This window comes from Mustela putorius, unplaced genomic scaffold, assembly GCF_011764305.1.
Source record: "Mustela putorius furo isolate JIRA1106 unplaced genomic scaffold, ASM1176430v1.1 tig00003853_pilon_pilon_pilon, whole genome shotgun sequence".
Lineage (NCBI taxonomy): Eukaryota > Metazoa > Chordata > Mammalia > Carnivora > Mustelidae > Mustela > Mustela putorius.
In genome coordinates, this window is record NW_025422005.1 from 39,079,765 (window position 1) to 39,105,476 (window position 25,712).

Below are 25,712 nucleotides of genomic sequence, written 5' to 3' on the forward strand. Positions count from 1 at the left end.
ACCACGACCAAGTGGGATTTATTCCAGGGCTGCCAGGTTGGTTCAACATCCGCAAATCAGTCAATGTGATACAACACATCAATAAAAGAAAGAACAAGAACCATATGATACTCTCAATAGATGCTGAAAAAGCATTTGACAAAGTACAACATCCCTTCCTGATCAAAATTCTTCAAAGTGTAGGGATAGAGGGCACATACCTCAATATCATCAAAGCCATCTATGAAAAACCCACCGCAAATATCATTCTCAATGGAGAAAAACTGAAAGCTTTTCCGCTAAGGTCAGGAACACGGCAGGGATGTCCATTATCACCACTGCTATTCAACATCGTACTAGAGGTCCTAGCCTCAGCAATCAGACAACAAAAGGAAATTAAAGGCATCCAAATCGGCAAAGAAGAAGTCAAATTATCACTCTTCGCAGATGATATGATACTATATGTGGAAAACCCAAAAGACTCCACTCCAAAACTGCTAGAACTTATACAGGAATTCAGTAAAGTGTCAGGATATAAAATCAATGCACAGAAATCAGTTGCATTTCTCTACACCAACAGCAAGACAGAAGAAAGAGATATTAAGGAGTCAATCCCATTTACAATTGCATCCAAAACCATAAGATACCTAGGAATAAACCTAACCAAAGAGACACAGAATCTATACTCAGAAAACTATAAAGTAAAGAAATTGAGGAAGACACAAAGAAATGGAAAAATGTTCCATGCTCCTGGATTGGAAGAATAAATATTGTGAAAATGTCTATGCTACCTAAAGCAATCTATACATTTAATGCAATTCCTATCAAAGTACCATCCATCTTTTTCAAAGAAATGGAACAAATAATTCTAAAATTTATATGGAACCAGAAAAGACCTCGAATAGCCAAAGGGATATTGAAAAAGAAAGCCAACGTTGGTGGCATCACAATTCCGGACTTCAAGCTCTACTACAAAGCTGTCATCATCAAGACAGCATGGTACTGGCACAAAAACAGACACATAGATCAATGGAACAGAATAGAGAGCCCAGAAATAGACCCTCAAATCTATGGTCAACTAATCTTCGACAAAGCAGGAAAGAATGTCCAATGGAAAAAAAAGACAGCCTTTTCAATAAATGGTGCTGGGAAAATTGGACAGCCACATGCAGAAAAATGAAATTGGACCATTTCCTTACACCACACACAAAAATAGACTCAAAATGGATGAAGGACCTCAATGTACGAAAGGAATCCATCAAAATCCTTGAGGAGAACACGGGCAGCAACCTCTTCGACCTCTGCCGCAGCAACATCTTCCTAGGAACAACGCAAAAGGCAAGGGAAGCAAGGGAAAAAATGAACTACTGGGATTTCATCAAGATCAAAAGCTTTTGCACAGCAAAGGAAACAGTTAACAAAATCAAAAGACAACTGACAGAATGGGAGAAGATATTTGCAAACGACATATCAGATAAAGGACTAGTGTCCAGAATCTATAAAGAACTTAGCAAACTCAACACCCAAAGAACAAATAATCCAATCAAGAAATGGGTAGAAGACATGAACAGACATTTCTGCAAAGAAGACATCCAGATGGCGAACAGACACATGAAAAAGTGCTCCATATCACTCGGCATCAGGGAAATACAAATCAAAACCACAATGAGATATCACCTCACACCAGTCAGAATGGCTAAAATCAACAAGTCAGGTAATGACAGATGCTGGCGAGGATGCGGAGAAAGGGGAACCCTCCTACACTGTTGGTGGGAATGCAAGCTGGTGCAGCCACTCTGGAAAACAGCATGGAGGTTCCTCAAAATGTTGAAAATAGAACTACCCTATGACCCAGCAATTGCACTATTGGGTATTTACCCTAAAGATACAAATGTAGTGATCCAAAGGGACACATGCACCCGAATGTTTATAGCAGCAATGTCCACAATAGCCAAACTATGGAAAGAACCTAGATGTCCATCAACAGATGAATGGATCAAGAAGATGTGGTATATATACACAATGGAATACTATGCAGCCATCCAAAGAAATGAAATCTTGCCATTTGCAACAACATGGATGGAACTAGAGCGTATCATGCTTAGCGAAATAAGTCAAGCAGAGAAAGACAACTATCATATGATCTCCCTGATATGAGGAAGTGGTGATGCAACATGGAGGCTTAAGTGGGTAGAAGAAGAATAAATGAAACAAGATGGGATTGGGAGGGAGACAAACCATAAGTGACTCTTAATCTCACAAAACAAACTGAGGGTTGCCGGGGGGAGGGGGTTTGGGAGAAGGGGGTGGGATTATGGACATTGGGGAGGGTATGTGATTTGGTGAGTGCTGTGAAGTGTGTAAACCTGGTGATTCACAGACCTGTAGCCCTGGGGATAAAAATATATGTTTATAAAAAATAAAAAATTATATAAAAAAAAAAGTAAAAGAATTTTTACAGCAGTTTAACTTACAATTTCCAAAAACTGGAAACATCTGCAAATCCCTTAACTGGATAAACAAACTGGGGTAACATGTGCCACTTTCTATAAATACCTTATTTGTTTACTTTCTCCTATTTACTGACTTTCTTCTCATAATAAAACATAAGCTTCCCCAGTAAAGAACCCTGACTTTTATTCAACGCTGATTCCTGACTACCCCAAACTGTCTAGCATATCATAGGTACACAATAAATATCTGTTAAATATTAATGTACGAAAAATAACATTTATAGAGGGCTTTCTAACTGTCAAGCAAAACTTCATAGCTTGGTTATACTGTGTCATGTAGGTAGGCAACTAAGACATAGTGAGTATAAAATTTCTTATCCAAGGTCACAAAATAAATAGTTGAGTAGAATAGGAACCCTGGCAGTATGACTCCAAAGCATGAATTTAATCCGAATCAAGAAGTATTGGAAGGGCATTACAGGAACAAGCAAAATGCAGGGATGTAAGAAACAACATGGTCTCTGCAGGACACTACAAGAAGGCCAGTAAGTATCTATGGCAAAGAAAACTAGATAGAAGCCAGACCATGAAGAGCACCATATGCCAGGCTAAGAAACCTGGACTTTAAAGGAATAGGGAACATTTAAGCGCTTTAGCAATGAAGTTGCAAAGTCAGATTTGCAATTTATAGAAATAAATAAACAGGTTGTGTGAAAGACAAACTTAAATAGTGCAGGACTCTGGACAAAGCTACATGTTGAATGATGACCACCATTGTCAGGCAACTTAACATAGTTGACTGAACTTGAATGTAGTAGCAGAGAGAGAAAGACCCATAGAAATTCAGGAAGTGGTTTTAGAAGTGGTAAAACAAGAAACAAATTTGATTTTCTAACCTCCTAAATTTAGTGTGAAGACTGAAAATAATGCATCAAGCATAGTACTGGCACAGCATAAGTAATCACTAAATTGTGGTTACATTAAAATCATAATTATCATTATTACTATTTTTAGAAATGGATCCACAAGGAAGAGGTCTAAGATAACTCCCACATTTCCAATTGAAATGACTGCATGGAGAATAATAACATTCACTAGAATATACAGTAGATAGAAGAGGCATATTTAAATAAGATAAGAGCTCACTTTTGTAAATGATGAGTTTGAGATACCATGGGACATTCAGTGGTGACGTCCAAAAAGCAGTTGAATCCAGGTGTTTTAATCTCAAGAAAGATTTTCAGTTAAAGATACAAATGGGACTATGGAAAAGAGATATAAATATAAGACATAATGATGTGAGATAGAATCATGGTGAGTATCAATGTTTAAGGAGTTTGTAGGATAGGAGAAGCCCATGAAGGACTTCTGAAGAATCAGAAGAAACAAAACAGCAGATACAAGGAGAATCACGAGAGGAATATCACGAAAGCCAAGGTAACAGAATTCCCAACAGTGAACTATCAACAGTATCAAATGAAAGATAAATTAAAGTAAGGGGTATAATATGCCTATTGGATTTAGCAACATGAAAATCACTCATGACTACTCTAATAGCAAAATGCCTGTTTAAAAAAATACAAAGCATAATGCCAGCTAAGTTTATGTTTGAATTCTATCACTTTAAATTATACTAATAGTATCTGATATAAGTGATATAATGGACAAATATATAAAGTATATATACAAAGGCATGGATATTTACGTATATCATTATTATAAATATACAAGCAAGTAATTCCAGGTATAGTTCTTAAGACTTACTAGCACTTCCTAGAAACTCAAATTTATGCGAAGATTACAAGGAAAAACAATAGAAGCCAACTTGAAAAAAGGAAAATGTGTTCACATTGGCAATACTTACACAAAAATTAAAATAATATAGTTGATATGCAAATTCCTTAAGCTTTGCATATCTACTGCATATTGAAAGTTATCCTGTCATCTTTTTTGCTCTTTTTTTTTTTCATTCCACATTTTAAAAAAATTCCAGTTAGTCAACACACAGTGTAAAAATTAGTTTCAGGTGTAGAATTTAGTGAATCAACACTGAGATACCCTATCTTCTTAATGTTTCCATGAATAAAGAATTCCTTGCCCCATGAATCAGAAATATGGCTAACTTAACATTGTATCTTACAAAGACTACACTAAAATAAATGTGCCACCAAACCCATTTGACAAATAAGGTTACTTAAGCTAAAAACACAAATACATGTCTATGTTTCAGATACTCTTTAGGTGTTTTAGAAACATCTATTACTAATCTCAAACAATACCTCAAAACAAGTAAAATTAACCCAAATTTAAAGATGAATAACTGATGCTTACATAGCAGGGTTAAGTAACTTGTCCAAGGACAAAAAGCTAGCACGTAACAAAACAAAGATGCTAGAACTCATGCTTTTTCTCCCTCCACTCTAATATGATTACTACACTTGAACAATCAGAAGCAAAAGATGTCTTTTTCATGCCAGTATACCTGAGAGAGATTTCTCTTCTTTTTCTCATTTCTAAGAAAATTTCTCATCCCAATCCAACTCTTTTGAGAAAAGCTTTAACACTTACTCTTCAGTAAGTTGCCTATTTATATCGTTGGTATACTTGGGTGTTTTTCTTTTTCTTTTCTTTTTGCTTGTAGGAATTCTTTATATATTTTGGGTACCAATCCTATATGTAATATAGTGCACAAATTTAATTTCCTAGAATAATGCATAAATTTCAACTCCAATTCTTTTGACACCTAGAGCTTATTTTTACAAACTCAAAAGTTTATCTCTTTATGATTTTGCTTTTCTGTTCCTCAAATAAGAATTTTTTAAAGATTTATTTATTTATTTGAGACAAAGAGAGAGCACGCAAGTGGCGGGGAGGGAAGGGTGGAAGGAGAAGGAGGGAGAATCTTCATATTTAAGTATTTAATCCATATAACATGGGGATAATGTGTAGCATTGATTGAATAGACCCTACTATTCTCATTTTCTAATAAAACCTCTGTTATATAAATAACCTTGTTTCTGATTTCCAGAGTGTCCATTTGGACTATTTGTCTATTTTTATGGCAATACCATACTATTTTAATCACTGTTGCTATAAATAAAAATTGTTAGCTGAAATATGAATTTCTATAAAATAAACATATACCCATTAGTTATTCTTCAAGATTGGCTTACCTATTTTTGCCCTTTGCTTTTCCACATGAATTTTTAAACTAGCCTGTCAAAATCTATGAAAAAAAATTGGGGAGATTCTAATTGGAGCTGTGTTAAAATAATAGGTTGATTTGGGGAAAACTGACATCTTATAATATTGAGCTTTTATGTCCACAAACACATCTTTGAATTTCAATCCATCTGATTATTTTTCTACTCTATCTCATTATTGCTAGCATCTCCCTACTTCTCTGTCATTCCTCCTTATTTCTTAATGACTGCTGTTCAAGCCTCACTGTCATTTCTCCAGTATACACAGAGATAATCTTTCCCAACATTCTGGCTACTATATCATCCCTTTATCTCTCCTATATCTTACCTTTCATTATATTGTATATAGCTACACATACAGACTTACTTTATACCTTGATATTACCAATAATTGCAATAAGTGCATTCCCTTCAATTTCATTCATTCATTTTACTCTCTAATGACCACCAATTCTCTTTGAAGCTTACTATAGTACACTACTTACCAAACTACTTTCACTTCATTAGAATGTCCACAAAAATGAGTAGTCTCTGTTTGCTTAGAAAAGTTCTGGTTTATGACTGCTATCTAGTTTTAATTATTAGATCATCTTTCACTCCCAAAATTTACTGGATTTGGATAATATGGTTATCCTACCTTCAAAGTACTGATCTATCATGTTTTCACTACCTTTCACCTTACTATTATTCCTTATCCCCTTAATGTATATTCCTTCTCCAGGCTTTCTTGAATGTACCCTGGGCTCTCATTCTTCTCTTAGTTTGTGGTCTCTACTGGTGAAAACACAAGCACATTCTGTTTACAACCATAACAGACTATCTGCTACTGGAATTATCTGCCCAGTATAAACAAGCAGAACACTGGACAAAATACATAAAACAGCTTTTCTTCAGCATTAGAGAGCTGGAAACTCATGTCTGATCTCTGAGACAGGGAAACAAATCAGGTAAGCCCTGGGATCACTAAAGTTTTCTGTCTGGAGGCACCTTCAGAACTATGATGCAAGGCAAAGGAACTCATGTAAAATGAATGATAACTCACTGAGCTGAAGAAAGAGAATCTGGAGTTCCAGACTATTTTCAATACCTCATGTAAGTTGAATCATGCAGTATTTAGCAACCTAAATGTCCATCAGCGGATGAATGGATAAAGAAAATGTGGTATATACATACAATGGAATACTACACAGCCTTTGAAAAGAAGGAAATTATGCAATATGCAACAACATTGATGAACACTGAGGATATTATTCTCTCATTCTCTAAAGCCTACTCTAGCACTCAGTTAAAACTGTTATTTGTCAAGGTTATCAATAACTTCCATAATCCCAAATCCAACAATCATTCCTGTGTCCCCATCTTATTTAAACTATCAGCAGCATATTTCACAGTGCATTACTCACTTCTCCTTCATGGTTGTTTTTCAGTTATACTCCAAGATAATATACACTTGGATTTCCTCCTAACAACCTGCTCTTTTTCAGTTTCCTTTACTAGCTTCTCAGTCAGAGGTCCCTATAAACTCACTACTTTTTCCTCTCCTCTTCTCTATTTATGCTTACTCTTATAGTAGTATCATCCCTGTTTTATGACTAAATACTCTCTATATGACAACAATTCCCAAATATATAGCTTCAATCCTGACTTCTCTTTCAGACTCCAGACTCGTGTATCCCAACTGCCTACTTATTAGTGTATTTGAATATACGATAGGTATCTCATATTTAACCTGACTGAACTCCTCAGCTTTCTCAAAGCCTGCTTCTCTGTTTGCCTGCAGGTCAGATACTCGTGCCAAAGCCCTAAAGTCATCCCTGATTTAATACATAAATATCTTTAATACATAAATATCAAATCCAGAAGGAAATCCTCTGGCTGTATCTTTAAATATCTTTCATCATTTAAATTGCGACCATAATAATCCAAACCACTATCTCTCCCACTAAAATTAGAGCAAAAGTCTCAAAACTGGATCCCTGTTTTTATCATTCAGTCATATTGTCTTTAATGTCTAATTTTAGCAAGAAAACGTCAATAATTTTATGATACAAGTCATATCATGTAACTACTGTTAAACTCCTCTAATATTTTTTGTACTTCAGAGTAAAAGATAATGTCTGTACTATGATCCACAAGATCCCACAAAAAATCATCACTTCAACCAACCCAATGCTACCCTACCACATACATACTCCTTTAACCACATTTTCTACTAATTTCTGCCTTGCTCACACAGCTCTAATCACACTGGTTTCTTTTCTGTACCTCAAACGAACCAGATATGATTCCAACAGGACATTGGCTTAGAGCAATAGCTATTCCAACTTGTAAGGATGCCCTTCTACCAGATATTTGTAAAGCATATTTCCTTACATCCTTTGTCTTTGCTCAAATGTTACCTTCTCAAGGAGGCCTATTTTAATGATGATTCATTTTGGCCTTCTCTATATATCTCATTTGTTATGTTTATTTTTTGTCCTTCTCTTTGACCCAGTGATACACCTAGAATGGAAAGCCCATAAGTGCTCCTATCTTTTTTCTCACTTGATTACTATATTCCAAGTGTTACAACTATGTTTAGAACAAAGAGGTAGTCATTAAATATTTGTTGAATAAAAGTATATCCTACATGAGGGGCCTGGGTGGCTCAGTTAAGCATCTGACTTGATTTTGGCTCACACCATAATCTCAGGGTTGTGAGATCAAGCCCTGCATCAAGCTCTGTGTTGGGCACGGTGTCTATTTAAGATTCTCTCTCTCCCTCTTCTTCTGCCTGTCCACCTCCCTTTCTATTAAAAATACAACAAAAAGTATATGCTCACTAATTGTTTGGGTCTTCTTTGATGTCATAGGTATCTTACTTTCTTTGTTGATGATGTTTCTGTGATACATGAAAATTTTTCTCTTTTTTTTTCTTTGTTCATTTGTTTCTTCTTCTTAAATTTCACATATGGGTAAAATCATAAGGTACTTTTCTTTCATTGACCAATTTGAAAATATATTTGCACGCCTAAACATATTGCAGCATTATTTACAACAGTAAAGATACAGAAGCAACCCAAGTGTCTGTCGACAGATGAATGGATAAAGATGTGATACATGCACACACACACACACACACACACACACACACACGAATATTATTCAGCCATAAAAAAGAACAAAATCTTATTGGCAACAGCATGGATGGATCTAGAAGGTATAACGGTAAGTGAAATAAGTCAAAGGTAGGCTCACAATTCAGCCCTACCTAACATAGAATCTATATTCATAACCATTACAATTTGTTTGGTGATGATGATAGAAAACTGAGTCACCAAGAGATTAATTTAACAGATCAAGAGTAAAGCAACTCACAAGTATCAGAATCAGGATTTAAACCCAAATGTGTTTTAATCCATTGTCTGTGCTCTTTCTACTGTGATAAGCTGCCTCTGTGCACTGTTGATTTTGGCCAGGATAATGTTTCACTGTACCTGAAATCTCCAGGATGGAGACTAAAGAAGCAGCAAACTGTTGGAATTTTGAAGTCCAAATCGGACATGTCATATAGAAAAGTGTGTTTGTGTTTAAGCCACATTACTGCTTATAGTAATGTAAGAAATACTTCATTGTTAAAAAAAAAAATTCTTTTTTAAAATTTTCCATTACAGACCTCAGAGGACAGTCGGTTGGCACACCCAAACTAAAGAGGATTGCTGAATTGAGAAAAAGAGCCAAAACAATAAATGGATCTTTTTTGTTACCTCATGTTGTTGCTGGAATGTAATTAATTCCTTTATGACAAGAGTCCTGAAACACTGCATTATATCACATTTATTTGTGTAAAAGTTCAAAGTAAGTGATGAAAAAAATTATTCTTAATATATGAAATACTGAACTCAAGAAACAATCCAAAGCAAGAAATGCAAGGAAAAGCATTTCATTGCTGATAGGACAGTAAAATAGTATAAATTTTGTACTAGTTATATATGTATCAAGAATTCAAAAATATTCACACCATTTGCCTATCAATTGCCCTCCTAGGAATTTATCCTTAGTAAGTAAAATGAAATATGAATAACAATTCATATACAAGGATATCCCCTACAATGTTATTTATAACAACAGATAATGGAAAATAATCTTTATGCCAAGAGTAAGGAAATGGTCCAATAGTAAAAAACTACTGTACGGTCATGTTTATGAAGTTTTTAGTGATAGAAAATTGCATGTGATACTACTTGGTTTATTTAAAAACAAAACATAAAAATTTGCATATGCTAAAAAATTTAATTATGCTCAAAAAATAAAGTAGTAAATAAAAAGTCTAGAAGTAACTATGCCAAAAAGTTAATGTGTTTCTAGATAGTTTGATTATGTGTTTGTGCTTTTTCTCTGCTTATAATAATTGTCTATATTTTCCAAATTTATTACATTGAGCATCAGTGAATCAAAAAAAACAAAAATTAATTCAAAGAGATAAAAACTGTATGAGGGGAAAAAAACAAAGTTTAAAAGTCAAGACATATCATTTTCCCACTCTTATTGGTTGAAATTTTGTCATGAGTATTTAAATAGATTTGTTTTCATATCACGTAAGTATTTTGTTGCATCAATAATAAATTTACATATAAGAATATTTAATACAAGTTTTTCAGAGAGAAAATTACTTTTTAATAAAAATATATTTATGTTAGTTTACATAGACTCTTGCAAACACACTATTTAGGAACCACTTTGGGGGGTTTAGACATCAGTCCTAGGATACAGAACCACATATTCCAAGGTTTTATAACTTCTTACAAATGTCAAGGGAAATAACCAAAAAGGTAGACCTGTTTGTATGGTATACTTGATGCTCTAATTTTTAACATTCATTTAATGAACTCAGACTAATATTTCTTTTGCTTGCTAGTACTAAGCCCTAAATAAGGCTCCTGACTAGATCACATTCATGAAGGTCTCATTTTAACGGAAATTAGAGAGATGGAAAAGATGATAGGAAGAGACATTATAAAAACAGACCTCACAGGTCAAACTTAATCATAAAACCATTCTCTTTCACGTAGACAACCATGAAAACAAATATCCTGTGAGTGAAAGATATATATCGTATCTTTCTAGCAGATCATATTCATGCCATCTTGAGACAGACTTCCATAACTAAATTATGTGAGTACAGCAAGCAATGGCCCAAAGAAAGAGGTTTATAAAGCATCACACTCCAGAAAACCAGATAAACATATTCATGATTTCAATTGACACAAAAGTAGAATAGCACTGAATATGAAGATAGAAACTCAGAGAGTCAAGTAAATATTGGTTCCTCTACCTCTAAAAATAAATGTTCATAAAAACAACACCAACTCTTTTATTATAATAATCCCTTGAAACACATTCATGTTACTTGCTTAACTGATAGGCAAGACAGTAAAAGAGAGTGTATGACTTTACCATATAGTATAAAAATTGTAACACTCTGGAGAGACATTTTAAACAACAAAAAGACATACCTGTAAGCAACTAGAGGAGCAAAAAACAAGAAACTGAAATTTATGAGCAACCTGTCCAAAAAACTATCTCAGATAGCATAACAAGAAATACATTTTCTTGGGAACCTGGATGGCTCAGTCGATTAAGTGATGGGTTCTTGACTTCAGCTCTGGTCATGATCTAGGGGTTGTGAGATCAAGCCCTGTGTTGGGTTCCATGCTGGGCATGGAGCATGCTTAACATTCCTTCTCTCCCTCTATGTCTGTCCCTGCCCCTTCCCCTAAAAGAGAAAATAAAGAAAAACATTTTCCCTGTCTAGTTAAACCATTCCCCACCCCTCCTCCTGACCAGAGTAGCTATGTAAGAATATTATTTGTACAGAGATTAAGTGCAAGGAAAAACTGAAATAAGAATTTAATGTGGCCCAAAGTTAAAGAACCATAATAATTTTAGAGCTAAAAGTCTCTATTTAGCAAAGATATAATTAGGATAGAGGATTCTATTGTTTGAAAAGTAATAGGTCTCATTTCTTAGGATTTAGTCTATTCCTGGTTGTAATATGCAAGCTGAAGGATGTGCATGTGTTCTGTGCATAAAGAAGAAATCAGTAAACCCTTTTGGGAAATTAGAAATTCTGGCAGATTATACTGCTTTTAAGAAAATGTTTCCCTTCCTTCATATGAATTGACTATATTGCTTCAGAATTATTGTTTGTTTTTCAGTGGTGTACGTTACAACCGTAAGTTACTGACATGAGACACCAACAGAAGAACAAGAGGTTGTATGTCTTTCTCATGGAAGCAGAGAGAGACTTGACAGGGGGCCCAAAGTTGAAGAGCCAAGACTGAGTGTTGCAGATGTGCCTAAATTCTCCTGCTGTAAGTTCTACTCTTAAGACTCAGTAATATAGGCTTGGAAATGCATTTTGATAATTACTAACTGTCTTGTTGGAACAAGAGGGTAATCCTATTGTCAGGTGAACCTCTGGTCAGGTAGAGTGTAGGTTTGCCTATGGTGGGTGAAGCGGAGAATATTGTCATTCTTACTATGAAAAGCTGAAAAAGAAATTCTCTTAAGGGAGAGTAAGTAAAACTAAGAAGAAAAGCTAGGAACTAAAGTAAGTCCTTGAGCAGTTTTCTGTGATGGATTTAACATTTTTCCCACTCATCCTAAATCATGTTTAGCCAACAATATAGAGTTCTCCCATCTATTTAATTCCTTCCAATTAATCCTTACCTCATGAAACATTATATACACCTGTGTCATTACAAAGAATCATGTGCCAGTGGTGTTGTAGAGAATTAAGAGAATCAACAGTAAATTGGAGTGACTATTCCTTGCACCCCTCTCCTGCTGAAGGTAGCATTCCAGTAACAGTATCTAAATTCCAGACAATGACCATTGCCAGACACATGAATCTAACTGCAGTTGAGGAAAATGGAGAGAAGCAAACAGCCAACTTAAAGAGCAAACAGGATGGGCTGACTTGGGAGGGAAAATTAAACCAACCCTCCCTTTCTCCCAAGTATACTAGAAAAAGATGACCCTGAAGGAAGAAGGCAGATAACTAGCTATTCAGTCATAGGGTTATGCTTTCATCTACTTAAAAAAATTGTATCACTGTATGTACAAAGTCTGTGCAGTCTTCCATTACTATATATCTTAATATAACAGAATGATAAATGATTTCTTAGGATTAGGTGTTTATTAAGGCATATGCATTTACTTCTATTTTCATCAATACTCTCACTCAAAATATTTGAACAGGATCATAAAAAACAAACACAGAAAATATAGATGAAGAAATTGTGGTTAAAGACAGATTAATATGATCAGAATGAAAGAAAAATTAGTACACAGAAATATAAACCAAAAAGTTTTCAAGTATCCTTAGCAAATACTATAAAACTGGATCTGAGTTTCCCAACAGATTAAAAAAAAGGAGGCGGGGATAAGACGAATTACAAGAATCATATTATTTTTAAGATATAAATAAATACCTTCTTCTACAAAAGAAGAAAATTTTTTTCTGAAACTGAGGCCTGTGAGAAAAGTCCCTTATAGATATTTATTAAAAAAAAAAATACAGAGAACACACGCTATAAGAAACATAAGAGCAAGTCACTTCCAAAGGGTTCCTCGAGGAAACCAGCATATTATACTAATTCTTTAATCAGTAAAGAACACTTTTTGTTCTCAGAAAATCTATTTGTATTACTTAATAACCACGAGATAACAAAAGACAGCATATTATACATATTTGTTTATATCTCTTAAAACTATATCATTGCTAGAGATACACAAGAATATACTCCTAATCTAGTCATTATATTGAGATTTTTAACGTAAAACAAAAGCATAATACTCTTACCAAAACCATACTGAAGATATCCAACACTTCCCTCACCTGTGATTCTTTCACGTTTTCAACAGTAAAGTTGAACCAGACTCGGAAGCGTGGATTACAGGTATCCGGCCTAATGAATAAGTCATACTCAAATTCAGAGACCTGGTCCACCCGTCCAAGGTTACCTGGTGATAAAAATCAAAAGAACTGTGTTTTAATAGAAGTTCAGGCAGCTCAGTGGCACATACATTTAAATATGAGCTCTGACAGCAACATTTATCATTATTCAGTAACTCGTAGGTTCAGCATTCACAATCTATAAGGCTGCCAACTCTGAATACAGCCCAGGATAAGAGGAGCCTTCCAGCTAGTCCATGCTGTGGTACAAACAGCTCTTCAAGTACTTATTAGTCAGATCTATTTGTGTTACAAGTGACAGATTATTACACTGGGATGTCATGGAGCATGTGGCATGCCCCAATAAACCAAGGAAGTATCACAACCAAACTTCAGCTTACTAGTTAGAGAAAAGGACAATAATATTTCATGTATTTTGTATTAAGCTTTATACAAACTACTTCTATCTCTAATTTAATTCTCACAACAATAGTATGCATTGTACTAAGCACAGTACAAGCTACTTTTGGTAATCGCCTTCTATCAGAACATGTTAAAGGATATGTAGAATGAGGTTTTAAACAAAAATTAGAACTAGTTGCTCCATAAGAATAATGTCAAGTTCACTAACAGCCATGAAATTAATTTCCATTTTCTCCACCAACAGATCACTTATATCAAAAATATAGTTTGCCAGAGGGGAGGTTGGTGAGGGAGGGGTGAATAAGTAAAGGTGATCAAGAGTACACTTATCTTGATGAGCACTGAGTAATGTATAGAATTGCTGAATCATTACATTGTACACCTGAAACTAAAATAACACTGTATGTTAATTATATTTTAATTCTAAAAAATAAAAAAATGTGTATAAACTTAGGTACCTGTGATTTCCATTCTTCGTATATCCTCTCTTTGACTTCTAATCTAATGAGCAGTGAAATCAGTTATAGGGCTATGCTTTCACATAACTGTCACAATGAGGTAGGAAAAAAAAAAAAATAGAAGCAAAGACTATGGTGAATTCTCAAGCCAGATAATCAACATCTGAAGAAGAGTAAAGATGACTATAGACAGCAACACAGAAATTGACTGAGAAATCACTATTCTATTGCACCTGAAGAGCATAGCAATATCCTGCTTTAAAATAAGCTCTAGTGTGTCTTTCTCCAAATGAATACTCAGAATTAAACTTTAACCTTAAATACAACAAAGTTTTCAATTAATTCTTTTACTGGTTCTACTGGCATGTTACTTCTTTTACTAAGCACCTGTTGTGTTGTCAAAGATAGAATATGAGCCTGGAAATTAGTACACCTAAATTCTAGCTCAGCTGAATCACTGTCCAACAATACGTAAATTACTTATTCTCTAAGGGCTTCATCTACTAAATGAGAATATTCAGTTACCTAATCTTAAAAGTTCCTTTCAGCTGTACCATTCTTTGACTGCCTGTATCTAAGATTCATCAGGCAGTAATCCAAGATAATAAGACAATCTTCCCCAAAAAACCTTGTCAATTAACCCTAGGGTAATTTTATCTGCTTCCATTAAAATTTGGCCTGAGAAGCCAGACTTATTCCTCCTTCCAGAGCAAAAACAATCAATAACTTCCAATCAAGAATAGATATTGAAAAAAAAATGCATTGATAGAAAAGTACAAACATGAACTAATGAAAACCAAAACCTTTTATTTCAATTTTTCTAGTTTCAATTGTCTTCAAAATTCCCAAGAAGAATCCTCAATTAATTTGGTACTTTCAATTATCATACAAAAATATTTAAAAAGCCTTATGTCCTACAGGGCAGAATACTCATTGCACAGTGGCACTGAACTTGCAATCAGAGATCTAGGCTCAAGTTCTACCTCTATCCACTTCCTGAATATCACTGGAAAATTCAGTTAATTTCATCCAGGCTCTGTTTTTTCAACTACAAAGTGAGGATTATATTAACAGAAATATGAATATTTTAAAAAGAAATATGAATATTTATCTCTTGGTAACTACTATGAATATTAATTTTCAATTGAAAACATTTTCTGAGCGCTTCTACACTCCACATATTGTCCAAAATGATGGGGGTACTAACCTATCCAATTCTAAAAACAATCCATGTGAGGTAGAAACCACTACTATCCTCATTTTACATATGAAAACATCAAAGGACAAAGATATAAAATAATTTATCTAGAGTCATATAACATGTAAGCAAGTAAGAGTCAGAGTTGGGATTTGAATTCCAGCAATATGACTCTAAATCACTAGACTAACAACTTTTCTACATAACATAGATGCTTGAAAAAATACAGAGATAATATAAATTGAAAGTATATTAACAGTTATAATGCTTAAAAGAAACAAGAAAGAGAGGTACCTAGGTGGCTCAGTGGGTTAAAGCCTCTGCCTTTGACTCAGGTTATGATCCCAGGGTCCAGGGATCAATCCCTGCATTAGGCTTTTTGATCAGCAGGGAGCCTACTTCTGCCTCTCTGCCTACTTGTGATCTCTGTCTGTCAAATAAATAAAAAAAAAATCTTTGGGGCTCCTGGGTGGCTCAGTGGGTTAAATCCTCTGCCTTCTGCTCAGGTCACGATCCCAGGGTCCTGGGATAGAGCCCCGTATCAGGTTCTCTGCTCTGCAGAGAGCCTGCTTCCTCCGCTCTCTCTGCCTGCCTCTCTGCCTACTTGTGATCTCTGTCTGTCAAATAAATACATAAAATCTTAAAACTTAAAATAAAATACAAATAAAAGAAACAAGAGATGAAAAAAACACTGTTTTTTTGCCATCTAAATATTTCTGGTTAAACAATTACAAACTAATGTGCATTTGAACATTTAAAGGAAAACTTTTATTTTGTTTTTAATCCTGGAACACTATAAATGGGTTTTGATAAATAATGATATATCTTAAAATTGCTGCCATAGATGCTATCTAATAATAAGGCACCATTTGAAAAAATAAAGAAATAAATAAGGCACCATTTGTGTCAAAACTTTTAGTTTCATAATTAATTGAAATGCTTTATTTTATTAAAGCCTCACCATTACCCCATGGATGAGTAGTTGAAACTCAGAAATATTTAGTGTTTTGTTGAGTTCATAATTTAAAGCACCAGGAAAAACCCTGAAATAAAGATTTCTGACTCCATTGTGCTGTCTTTGGAATATATCATAGCCACAGTCAATACATTCATCCATCTATTCAATCAGATATTCCTCAAAAAAGTACCATGTTATGTGTTGTAAAATAAAACAGATAATAAATCAGATATAGTCTTTGTTTTTGCTAAGTTTATTCTCTTAAATAATAACAAGCATCTGGACCTTGATCTTCTATAACTATCCTGTTGACCACCTTCATTACTGTGAGAAATATCTTCTTTGTGTATATACATAAACAATCCTTTTTTCATGTTACCTCTAATATTTCAACAAAGTGCCAATTTTTGACCTTTTGAAAGTGGTTATTTCTAAATAAACTAACAATGCCTCTATATAATTTGGTTCCTTTCCACTCATATGAAAAGCAAGAAAAGAAAAAAAATAGAAATGCAAAATATAGGTCAAATACAAAACAAAAAATAAAATGTAGATTTTAAACATAAATATGTCTGTAAGTGTGCTAAACACAAACTGACTAAATAGTACAGAAAAAAAATTTTATTCTGGATAAAAAAATTAGCTATATATTCTTTATAAGTATGACTTTACATTTAAGACAATGTAAAGACTGAATAATAAAGAAATGAAAAAGCTCAATCAGGAAAGCACTCTGAAAAAAGTTAACATAGCTATATTTGTATCAGACAAGGTAGGCTATAAATCAAGAAATATTTTTAGAAATGAACGGGGGTATTTGAACGGGGGTATTTCATGATGAAAAAAAAGGATAATTCCATCATGAAGATATAAAAAATCTTAGAGCTATGGACATTTATTAATACAGCTCCAAATATGTAGGTAAAATATAACAAAATAGAAGATAGAGACAAATGAAGAATTATACTGAGAAACTTCAATAGACCAAAACCACAACTGAGAAAATTAAGAAAACAGTAAAAAAGAATTGAGAGTATTGAAAATGTGATTAAAAGGCTTCTTGCTTCTAATTATGAAACACTTGATATTTATAGAACTATATGTGTGTGTGTATGTGTGTGTGTATTCTTTTCAAACGCACATGATACATTCACCAGAATTGATCATAAGCTGATCCATAAAGAAAGTGTCAACAAATTTCAAAAGAAAAAAAAAATTTCAAAGGAATTTATACTACACTGCATATGTACTGATACCATATTGATAGCATTTAGAACTAAATTATATATAATAAATATATGGGATGTAGCCAAATCTATTAAAAACAGAAATACATACATATACAAATATAGATGATTTTCATTAATTTATATATATGTCTGAAATCAATTATCTAATCATAAGAAATGTTAAAAATAATTATATTATTAATATAATAATTTTAAAAGAATAGAGAATGAAATCTAGCAAATAGTAATATCTGTTCTATTTTACAACACATAACATGGTACTTTTTAAATGAAAACCTGATTGAATAGATGAATAAATACTGAATATTGACTGTGGATATGGTATATTTTATTTCAAGGTCTCACCCTGGAGCTTTAAACTAAGAACTTAACAAAGCACTAAGCATTTCTGAGTTTCAATAGTAATAGTAAAAGAGAATACTACTGCAAAACTTACATGCATCAAATAAGCAAAAGGAAAAAAAACAACAAATATATAATGAACTATATGTGGCAATACATTGGGAAAATACATGAAATACACAATTTCTTTTTTTTTTTTAAGGTGTCCTATTTTGGTTTATTTTGTATTTTTTTTTATTGTGTTTGTTCCTCACCATACAGTACATCATTAGTTTTTGATGTAGTGTTGCATGATACATTGTTTGCATATAACACCTAGTGCTCCATGCAAACCATGAGCTCCTTAATACCCATTAACAGGTTCACCCATCACCCACCACCCTCCCATCTAATACCCTAACTTTGCTTCTTGGAATCCATAGTCTCTCATGGTTCAGATCCCATTCCAATTTCCCACTTCATTTTTCCTTTGCTTCTCCTAATGTCCTCCATGCTATTCATTATGTTCCAGAATAAGTGAAACCATATGATAACTGTCTTTCACTGTTTAACTTATTACACATAGCATAATCTCCTCCAGTTCCATCCATGTTGATGCAAAAGATGGGTATTCATCCTTTCTGACAGTTGAGTAATATTCCACTGGGTATATGGACCACATCTTATTTATCCATTCATCTGTTGAAGGGCATAATGGCACTTTCCACATTTTGGCTATTGTTCACATTGCTGCTATGAATGTTGGAGTTCCTAAGGTCCTTCTTTCACTACATCTGTATCCAAAACCCAGAGGTGCAATTGCTGGGTCATAGGGTGCCTCTATTTTTAATTTTTTGAAGAAAGTCCACACTGTTTTCCAAACTGGCTGAACCAATTTGCATTTCCACCAACAGAAATTTTAGTTTGGTTAACAACTGGCTTATATAGTTGGCTGTTCCCAAGTTGGGGATATAGATATTCATAATTGTTAGATCCTCTTGTTGGATAGACCCTTTAAGAATGATATAGTGTCCTTCTGTATCTCAAACTACAGTCTTTAGCTTAAAAATCTAATTTGTCTGATATAAGGATTGCTACCCCTCTTTCTTTTGAGGTCCATTAACATGAAAAATTGTTCACCATACCTTCACCTTCAGGTTGGATGTATCTTTAAGATCAATATGAGTCTCTCAATATGCTCATAGACAGCATATGGATGGGTCCTGTCTTTTTACCCAATTTTCAACCCTATTCCATTTTATGGGAGCATTTAGGCTGTTCACACTGAGTGATTATTGACAAATAAGATTTTGTTGTCATCATGTTGCCTGTGAAGTTCTTGTTTCTATGGATTGTCTCTGTGTACCTCTGTTCTATATCACCACTAGGGTCTTTCTCCTTTTACAGAACCCCCCTTAATATTTCTTGCAAGGCTGGCTTAGTGGTTAAATATTCTTTCAGTGTCTGCTGGTTCTGGAAGCTCCTTCTCTCTCCATCCATTCCAGACAACAGCCTTGCCAAATTCTTGGCTGCATATTCTTTTCATTTAGTATCCTGAATATATATTGCCAACCCTTTCTCTCTTTCCATGTCTCTATGGACAGGTCTGACCTTTTTTGAATGTTTCTCCCTCTGTACTTAAGGCATCTCTTTCCCCTACCTTCCCTTAAAATGTTTTCCTTGGTTCTAAGACTTCTGAGTTTTACTATTGCGTGTCTGGGGGTTGATCTGCCCTCACTGATCTGGGGGGGTGTCCTCTCTGCCTCTAAGACAGGACTACTTGTTTCATTCACCAGATTAGGGAAGTTCTTGGCTACGATTTGGTCAAATCTATCTTCTAGTCCTCTCTCTCTCTCTCTCTCTCCACCGTCTCAGGGATCCCAGGAATTCTCACATGGGAACATTTCATGGCATCATTTTTTTTTCTCTAATTCTATTTTTAAGTTATTTGTTCCAGGCTCCTCCTCCTCCTTCTTTTCTATCATTCTGTGGTCAAGATCACTAATTCGTTCCTCTGCCTCATTCACTCTGTTAGAGCATCTAGATTAGACTGTATCTCATTGATAGCATTTTTATGTTCTGACACATCTGTTCTAATTACTTCCCTTAACAAAACTATGTTGCCATTAATAGTTTTCTCCAGTCTGATATTGTCTTCATAACTCCTACCCTGAAGTCTATTTCTGACATGTTGCTTGGATCCATATCCATTAGATCTGCTAGAGAGGCCATTGTCTCTGGGTTTGGTTGGTTGGTTGGTTGGTTGGGAATTCCTTTTTGTCATCCCATTGTCTGTGGTTGAGGGCATTTCAGCAGAAAATGTCAGCCATTTTCTAGGCAAGGTGAACACAGGAAATTTCAGAGTAATCAGAAGTCAAGGTCAAAAAGAAAGAAGAAGGGAAAAGAAAAAAAAACCAAACAGACAAAATGAGCCCTATGAGTAACATGAAAACAAAAGTAAGCAAACAAGACCCACAAAAGAAAATAAATAAATAAATGAATAAACAAACAAATAAAGTGAAGTAACAGGAAGGTGGTAATAATCCCTCTTTGGGTGAAGAAGGATATTTCAGGTCTTCCCAGATAAATCTTATTATCTTTGTTAGAGAACTCAACTTTCCAGAGACACAGGGAAATTAAAACTAGTATGTATAGAAAAGTGGTATTGAATAGGGAAGAAAGCATTACACTGAAGCCTATATCTATATCTATATCTATATCTATTTACATATTTTTTTTAAAAGAAAAGAAAAAGAAAAAGAAAGTATAGGTAAGAAAAAAAGTTAAAAAGTTACTATGGAGGGGTGCCTGGGTGGCTCAGTGGGTTAAAGCCTCTGCCTTCGGCTCAGGTCATGATCCCAGGGTCCTGGGATCAAGCCCTGCACTGGGCTCTCTGCTCAGCAGGGAGCCTGCTTCCTCCTCCTCTTTCTCTCTCTGTGCCTGCCTCTCTTCCTACTTGTGATCTCTGTCTGTCAAATAAATAAATAACTTTTAAAAATCTTTAAAAAAATAGTTACTATGGAATATGTTACATTAAACATCAAGTTGAAATGATAAGTAGATTAAAAAAAGAAAAGAATTATGAGAAAGAATTAAAAAAGAGAGAGAGAGAGAGATAAGTTGCATCTAAGAAATATACAGGATGTGAGGCAATACCAGGAACTTAATATACTGTTTTCCTCTGGTGCTGGGGTTTTACAGTTTTATGGGGACCTTGTGGTTGATGTCCTCTTGTTCTTTCAGCTTGCCTTCTGCAGAGGGGCCTGTCATGTTGTTTTTCAGTCTATGCTGCTTGGGCAGAGTTGTTCTGCCCCCTATCAAGGGGCTGGGCTCAGTCAAATCAGGTTTTTTTGGCTTTTGTTCTCTGGAGGCTTTTGATGTCTTTTCAGAGGAACAGACCAAAATAAACTGTTTGCACCCAGACCTCTGCCTCAAGAGAGAAGGCAGAGACTTCTCTGAATCCTCCAGAACACAGAATCTCCCTTTCTGCAAGCCTTGTTGAATTCCACAGCCTCTCACAGGTGGTGCACACTTCCAGTGACCCTCCCAATGGTTGACCGAGGCCCCCGCTTGTCTCTCTACCCCCGTGCCACCAAAAACGTGAGTGATACCAGTCTGGGAAAGCCTAGCCCGGTGTTTGCTGGTCCTGGGACCATGGACTTTGGTCCACACCTGTGGCCGCTGGGTCCCAGCAATTGTCCCTTAAGCCCCTTTGTTCTGTTTGAGTGCTGTTGTGAGTCCCTTCCTGTCTTGCAGCCACTAGTCTCCAAGCTATTGCTTGTCCCCAAGCACAGGGCACTTTGACACTGGGATACTAATTTCCAATGGCTCATTCTGGTGGCTCCCTTCCCCTTTTGTTTATTCTACAATATCTTTCTGCACAATCCCTGTTTGTCTCTTATACCTCTCGACTGATGATCCTCTGCCCTTGAAGAGATCTAGTAGTATATAATCTTACAACTAAGGCTGATTTCTTGGGTGTTCAGAATGCTCTGGTAGATAACCATCTCAATTCAGAGGACTGGTTGAATAGGGTTCCCTACAACTTCACCATCTTGCCCCCTCCTTGAAATACATAATTTCTTATAAGAACAAAAGCAACTAAAAAAATCAGTAATTTAAATACGCATTTTAACAAAATGAGAAAAAATATGTTGTATCTAATAAGGCAGAAAAGTATTTGACAAAAAAATCTCTACTTTTGGTTCAGCCATGTTGGAGTAACCATTAAGAGATTAGCCCCATTGTAAAGAATTATAAAGCAGGTAAAATATATGAAACAACTCTTTCCAGACATAAGAAAATAAGCAACATTATACAGCAATTCCTGAGAAAAGAGACATTCACAAGATGAACTCCCACAATAATATGTTGAAGGAGGTGAAATCTGTGGAGTAGGTCATCAGACATGAGGAAACTATAGATTGTGGTGGTGGTGCTATTGAATGGGTATGCCAGAAAACTCTGAGATCATTTCCTGTAAGTCTATGGCTCAAAGCTAGGCAGGCACATGCACAAAGTGAATGTACTGAATGAATTCAGTAAAACAATCACAAAGTAATAGAAACAAAAGGGGCAATAACAAAATAACGAGATAGTTCATTTAAGCCCAACATATCAATAATTACATTAAATAGAACAGATAAATGAATAGATTAAGTATCTCAATAAAAAGCAGATATTTTTAGATGAGAATAAAAAGCCAGAGACAACAAGCACAAGTAGCCTAAAATTACATAATTTTTTAACAGATTTAATACTTCCTTTTTCCACCTGTGAAAAAAGAGTGATCCACACTTAGACATACCATAAACTGTCAAAAGCCAAAGAGAAAAAGAATTTTTAACTCAGCAACATAGAAACAACTCATCACTTACAGGGAGGCCACAATAAGATTAACAGTTGATTTATCATCATGAATAATGGAGGCCAGAAGGCAGTGGAATAGCACAGAGTGCTAGTGGAATAGCACAGAGTGCTGAAAGAAAACACTGTCAAACAAGAATATGATAACCAGCAAAAAATACTCTTTATAATGACAAAGTTAAGACATTATCAGATTTAAAATCTGCTCTACAAGAAATACTAATGGATATCCTTATAGCTAAATAAAAGAACACTACAGCATAACTGAAATCCACATGAAGAAATAAAAGAGCATCAGTAAAAATAACTACAAAATAAAAGACAGTATAAACATTTTACAATTCTTATTGATATAAAAGGAAACCACATAAAGTAATCATTAAAATTTGTACAGAGTATATATAATCTATCCAGATGTAACTTGCATAACAATAAATATATGTATACTATATATTATTAAAATTAACTTACAATTAATTAGAACCATGCTGTTACTAAATAAATTAAGTTCATCCTAATCCTCAGGGTTATTAAGAAAATTAAGGAAAGAAAGTTTAAAGTATAGTAAAATTTTTTTAAAAAAGTAAAATCAGTAAGGAATAACATGGTACATTAGATAATATCTATTAAACACAAAGAAGGCAGTAATAGAGGAAGAGATGGGAAAAGTATAAAACATATTCAAAGTGGCAGCAAAATAATCTTAGCTTCTCAATAATTACAATAAATGTATAAATCTTAAACACTAGGCCAAAAATGTCAGAATAGATTTTTTTTAAATGAACCAACCACATGATGTCTGCAAGAGATGCACTTTATTTTTTTAAGAATTTTTTAAATTTATTCTTTTGAGACAGAGAGAGAGAAAGACAGCATGAGCCAGGGAGAGAAGGAGAGGGAAAAACAGACTCCTTGGTGAGCCAGGAGCCTGATACAGGGCTTGCTCCCAGAACCCAGAGACCAAGACCTGAATGAAGGCAGACACTGAACCATCTGAACCACTGGGGCACTCCCCAGTGATTCACACTTTAGTGAGACACACTTTAGATACAAACTCACAACTAGGGTGAGAGAAAGAAGGAAAATAAACATACCAAACACAACAAAAGAAAACTGGAATACCCATACTAATATCAGAAAAATAAATGTTAAGACAAAAGTGTTAGAGACAAAGGAGGATATTTTATAGTGACAAAAGAGCAATCCAACAAGAACACAAAACAAGTCCCAGTATAAATGCACCCTACAAAGAAGTCTCAAAATAAATAAAACAAAAACCACCAAGAATTGGACTACTTTTTATATTAAGGTTTCATTTTGGGAAGAGGTCACTCATGAAGACGACATGCGGAAATTTAAAACATAAAACCACAGCATAAGACGACAGTTAAAATTTTTAGGAAGACCATCTTAAATGCTCTTATGTATTGAAAAGATCAAAAGCCTTAGGCTTAGACAGAAACACATTAGAATCCTAGCAACAGTGCTGACTAGTTTTGAACTTCGGGCAAATTTAATTGCTCTTGACCTCAGTTTTCTTGTCTGTAAAAGATAGAATATATTCTTGGTAGTATTGTTATCAAATGAGATTATGTACATAAATTACATAGCCAATGCTTAAGCCCAAAAGTATTTGAGTCACCTTTAAGTCTTAATATCATACTTAATAACTAAAAAATCCATCAAAGAATCCTTTCAAGTATATCTATAATCCAAACACTTTGCTTTACTCACACAGGTATCACTTTGATCCAAGCCACTATTCTCCCAACTGAATTGTTTGTAACTGGTCTCTTTGTCTGCTCCCCAACCATCTATTTTCAACACAACAGCCAAAGTAATCTTCCCAAAGCATAAAAGAGATCATGTTCAAAATGCTGAAGAGGTTTAACATTTGTTTCAGATAAACCTGAAATTTTTAAAAGATTCTACATGAGGAGGGCCTGAGTGGCTCAGTCAATTAAGCATCTGACTCTTGATTTCAGCTCTAGTCATTATCTCAGGGTCCTGGGATCAAGATTTCCCTATTCTTCATCATGCTCCAATCATGACTAGGAGTCTGCTTGAGGATCCCCGCCCTATGCCCCCCTTTTGCTCACATACTCTCCTTCTCTAAAATAACAAATAAATAAATTAATTAAATATTCTGTGTCATCTACCTCCCTTTCAACTTCCCAGTCTTCTCTCCTATTGCTCTAAAACCACTTGACCTTCTTTCTATTCCTCTTGTCAGTTTTAAGGCATTATCAGAGGCTATTCCTTCTTTCTAAAGTTTCTTTTCCCATAATTTCACATGGATGACTCTCCAACATCATTCAGGTTATTGCTCAAATCTCCCTTCTTCAGAGGCCAACGTGACCACCATACTTAATATTTTACTACATTCCTAATTCATCTCACCTACTCTAAATTTTCTCACAGTGTCACAGTGTCACCATATTCAATAATACCATAAAAGTTACTTATTTTTTATGACTATTATTTATTTTTGTCCCCTCTGGTAAAAATGTAAGCTCAGAAATATTTTTCTGATTGCTTAATGCTATACCCTCAGTACTACTATCTAGCCCAAATTCAGTTCTCAATAAATATCTGTGGAATAAATGTATAAGTAAGAGCAAATTCCCAAAAATGTTAAGTAATATAAATGGCAGTTATTGTAGC

General features: G+C 34.6%; 1 protein-coding gene across 1 annotated transcript in view; it reads right to left on the bottom strand.

Moving 5' to 3' along the window:
• The window catches only part of AGBL4 (AGBL carboxypeptidase 4), a 1,601,862-nt gene that overhangs the window by 1,248,700 nt on the left and 327,450 nt on the right, over positions 1-25,712 (bottom strand). Inside the window, exon 3 of the mRNA XM_045064492.1 lies at positions 13,518-13,642. Within this exon, the coding sequence (XP_044920427.1) occupies positions 13,518-13,642 (125 nt within the window). The remainder of the gene's footprint in view (positions 1-13,517; positions 13,643-25,712) is intronic.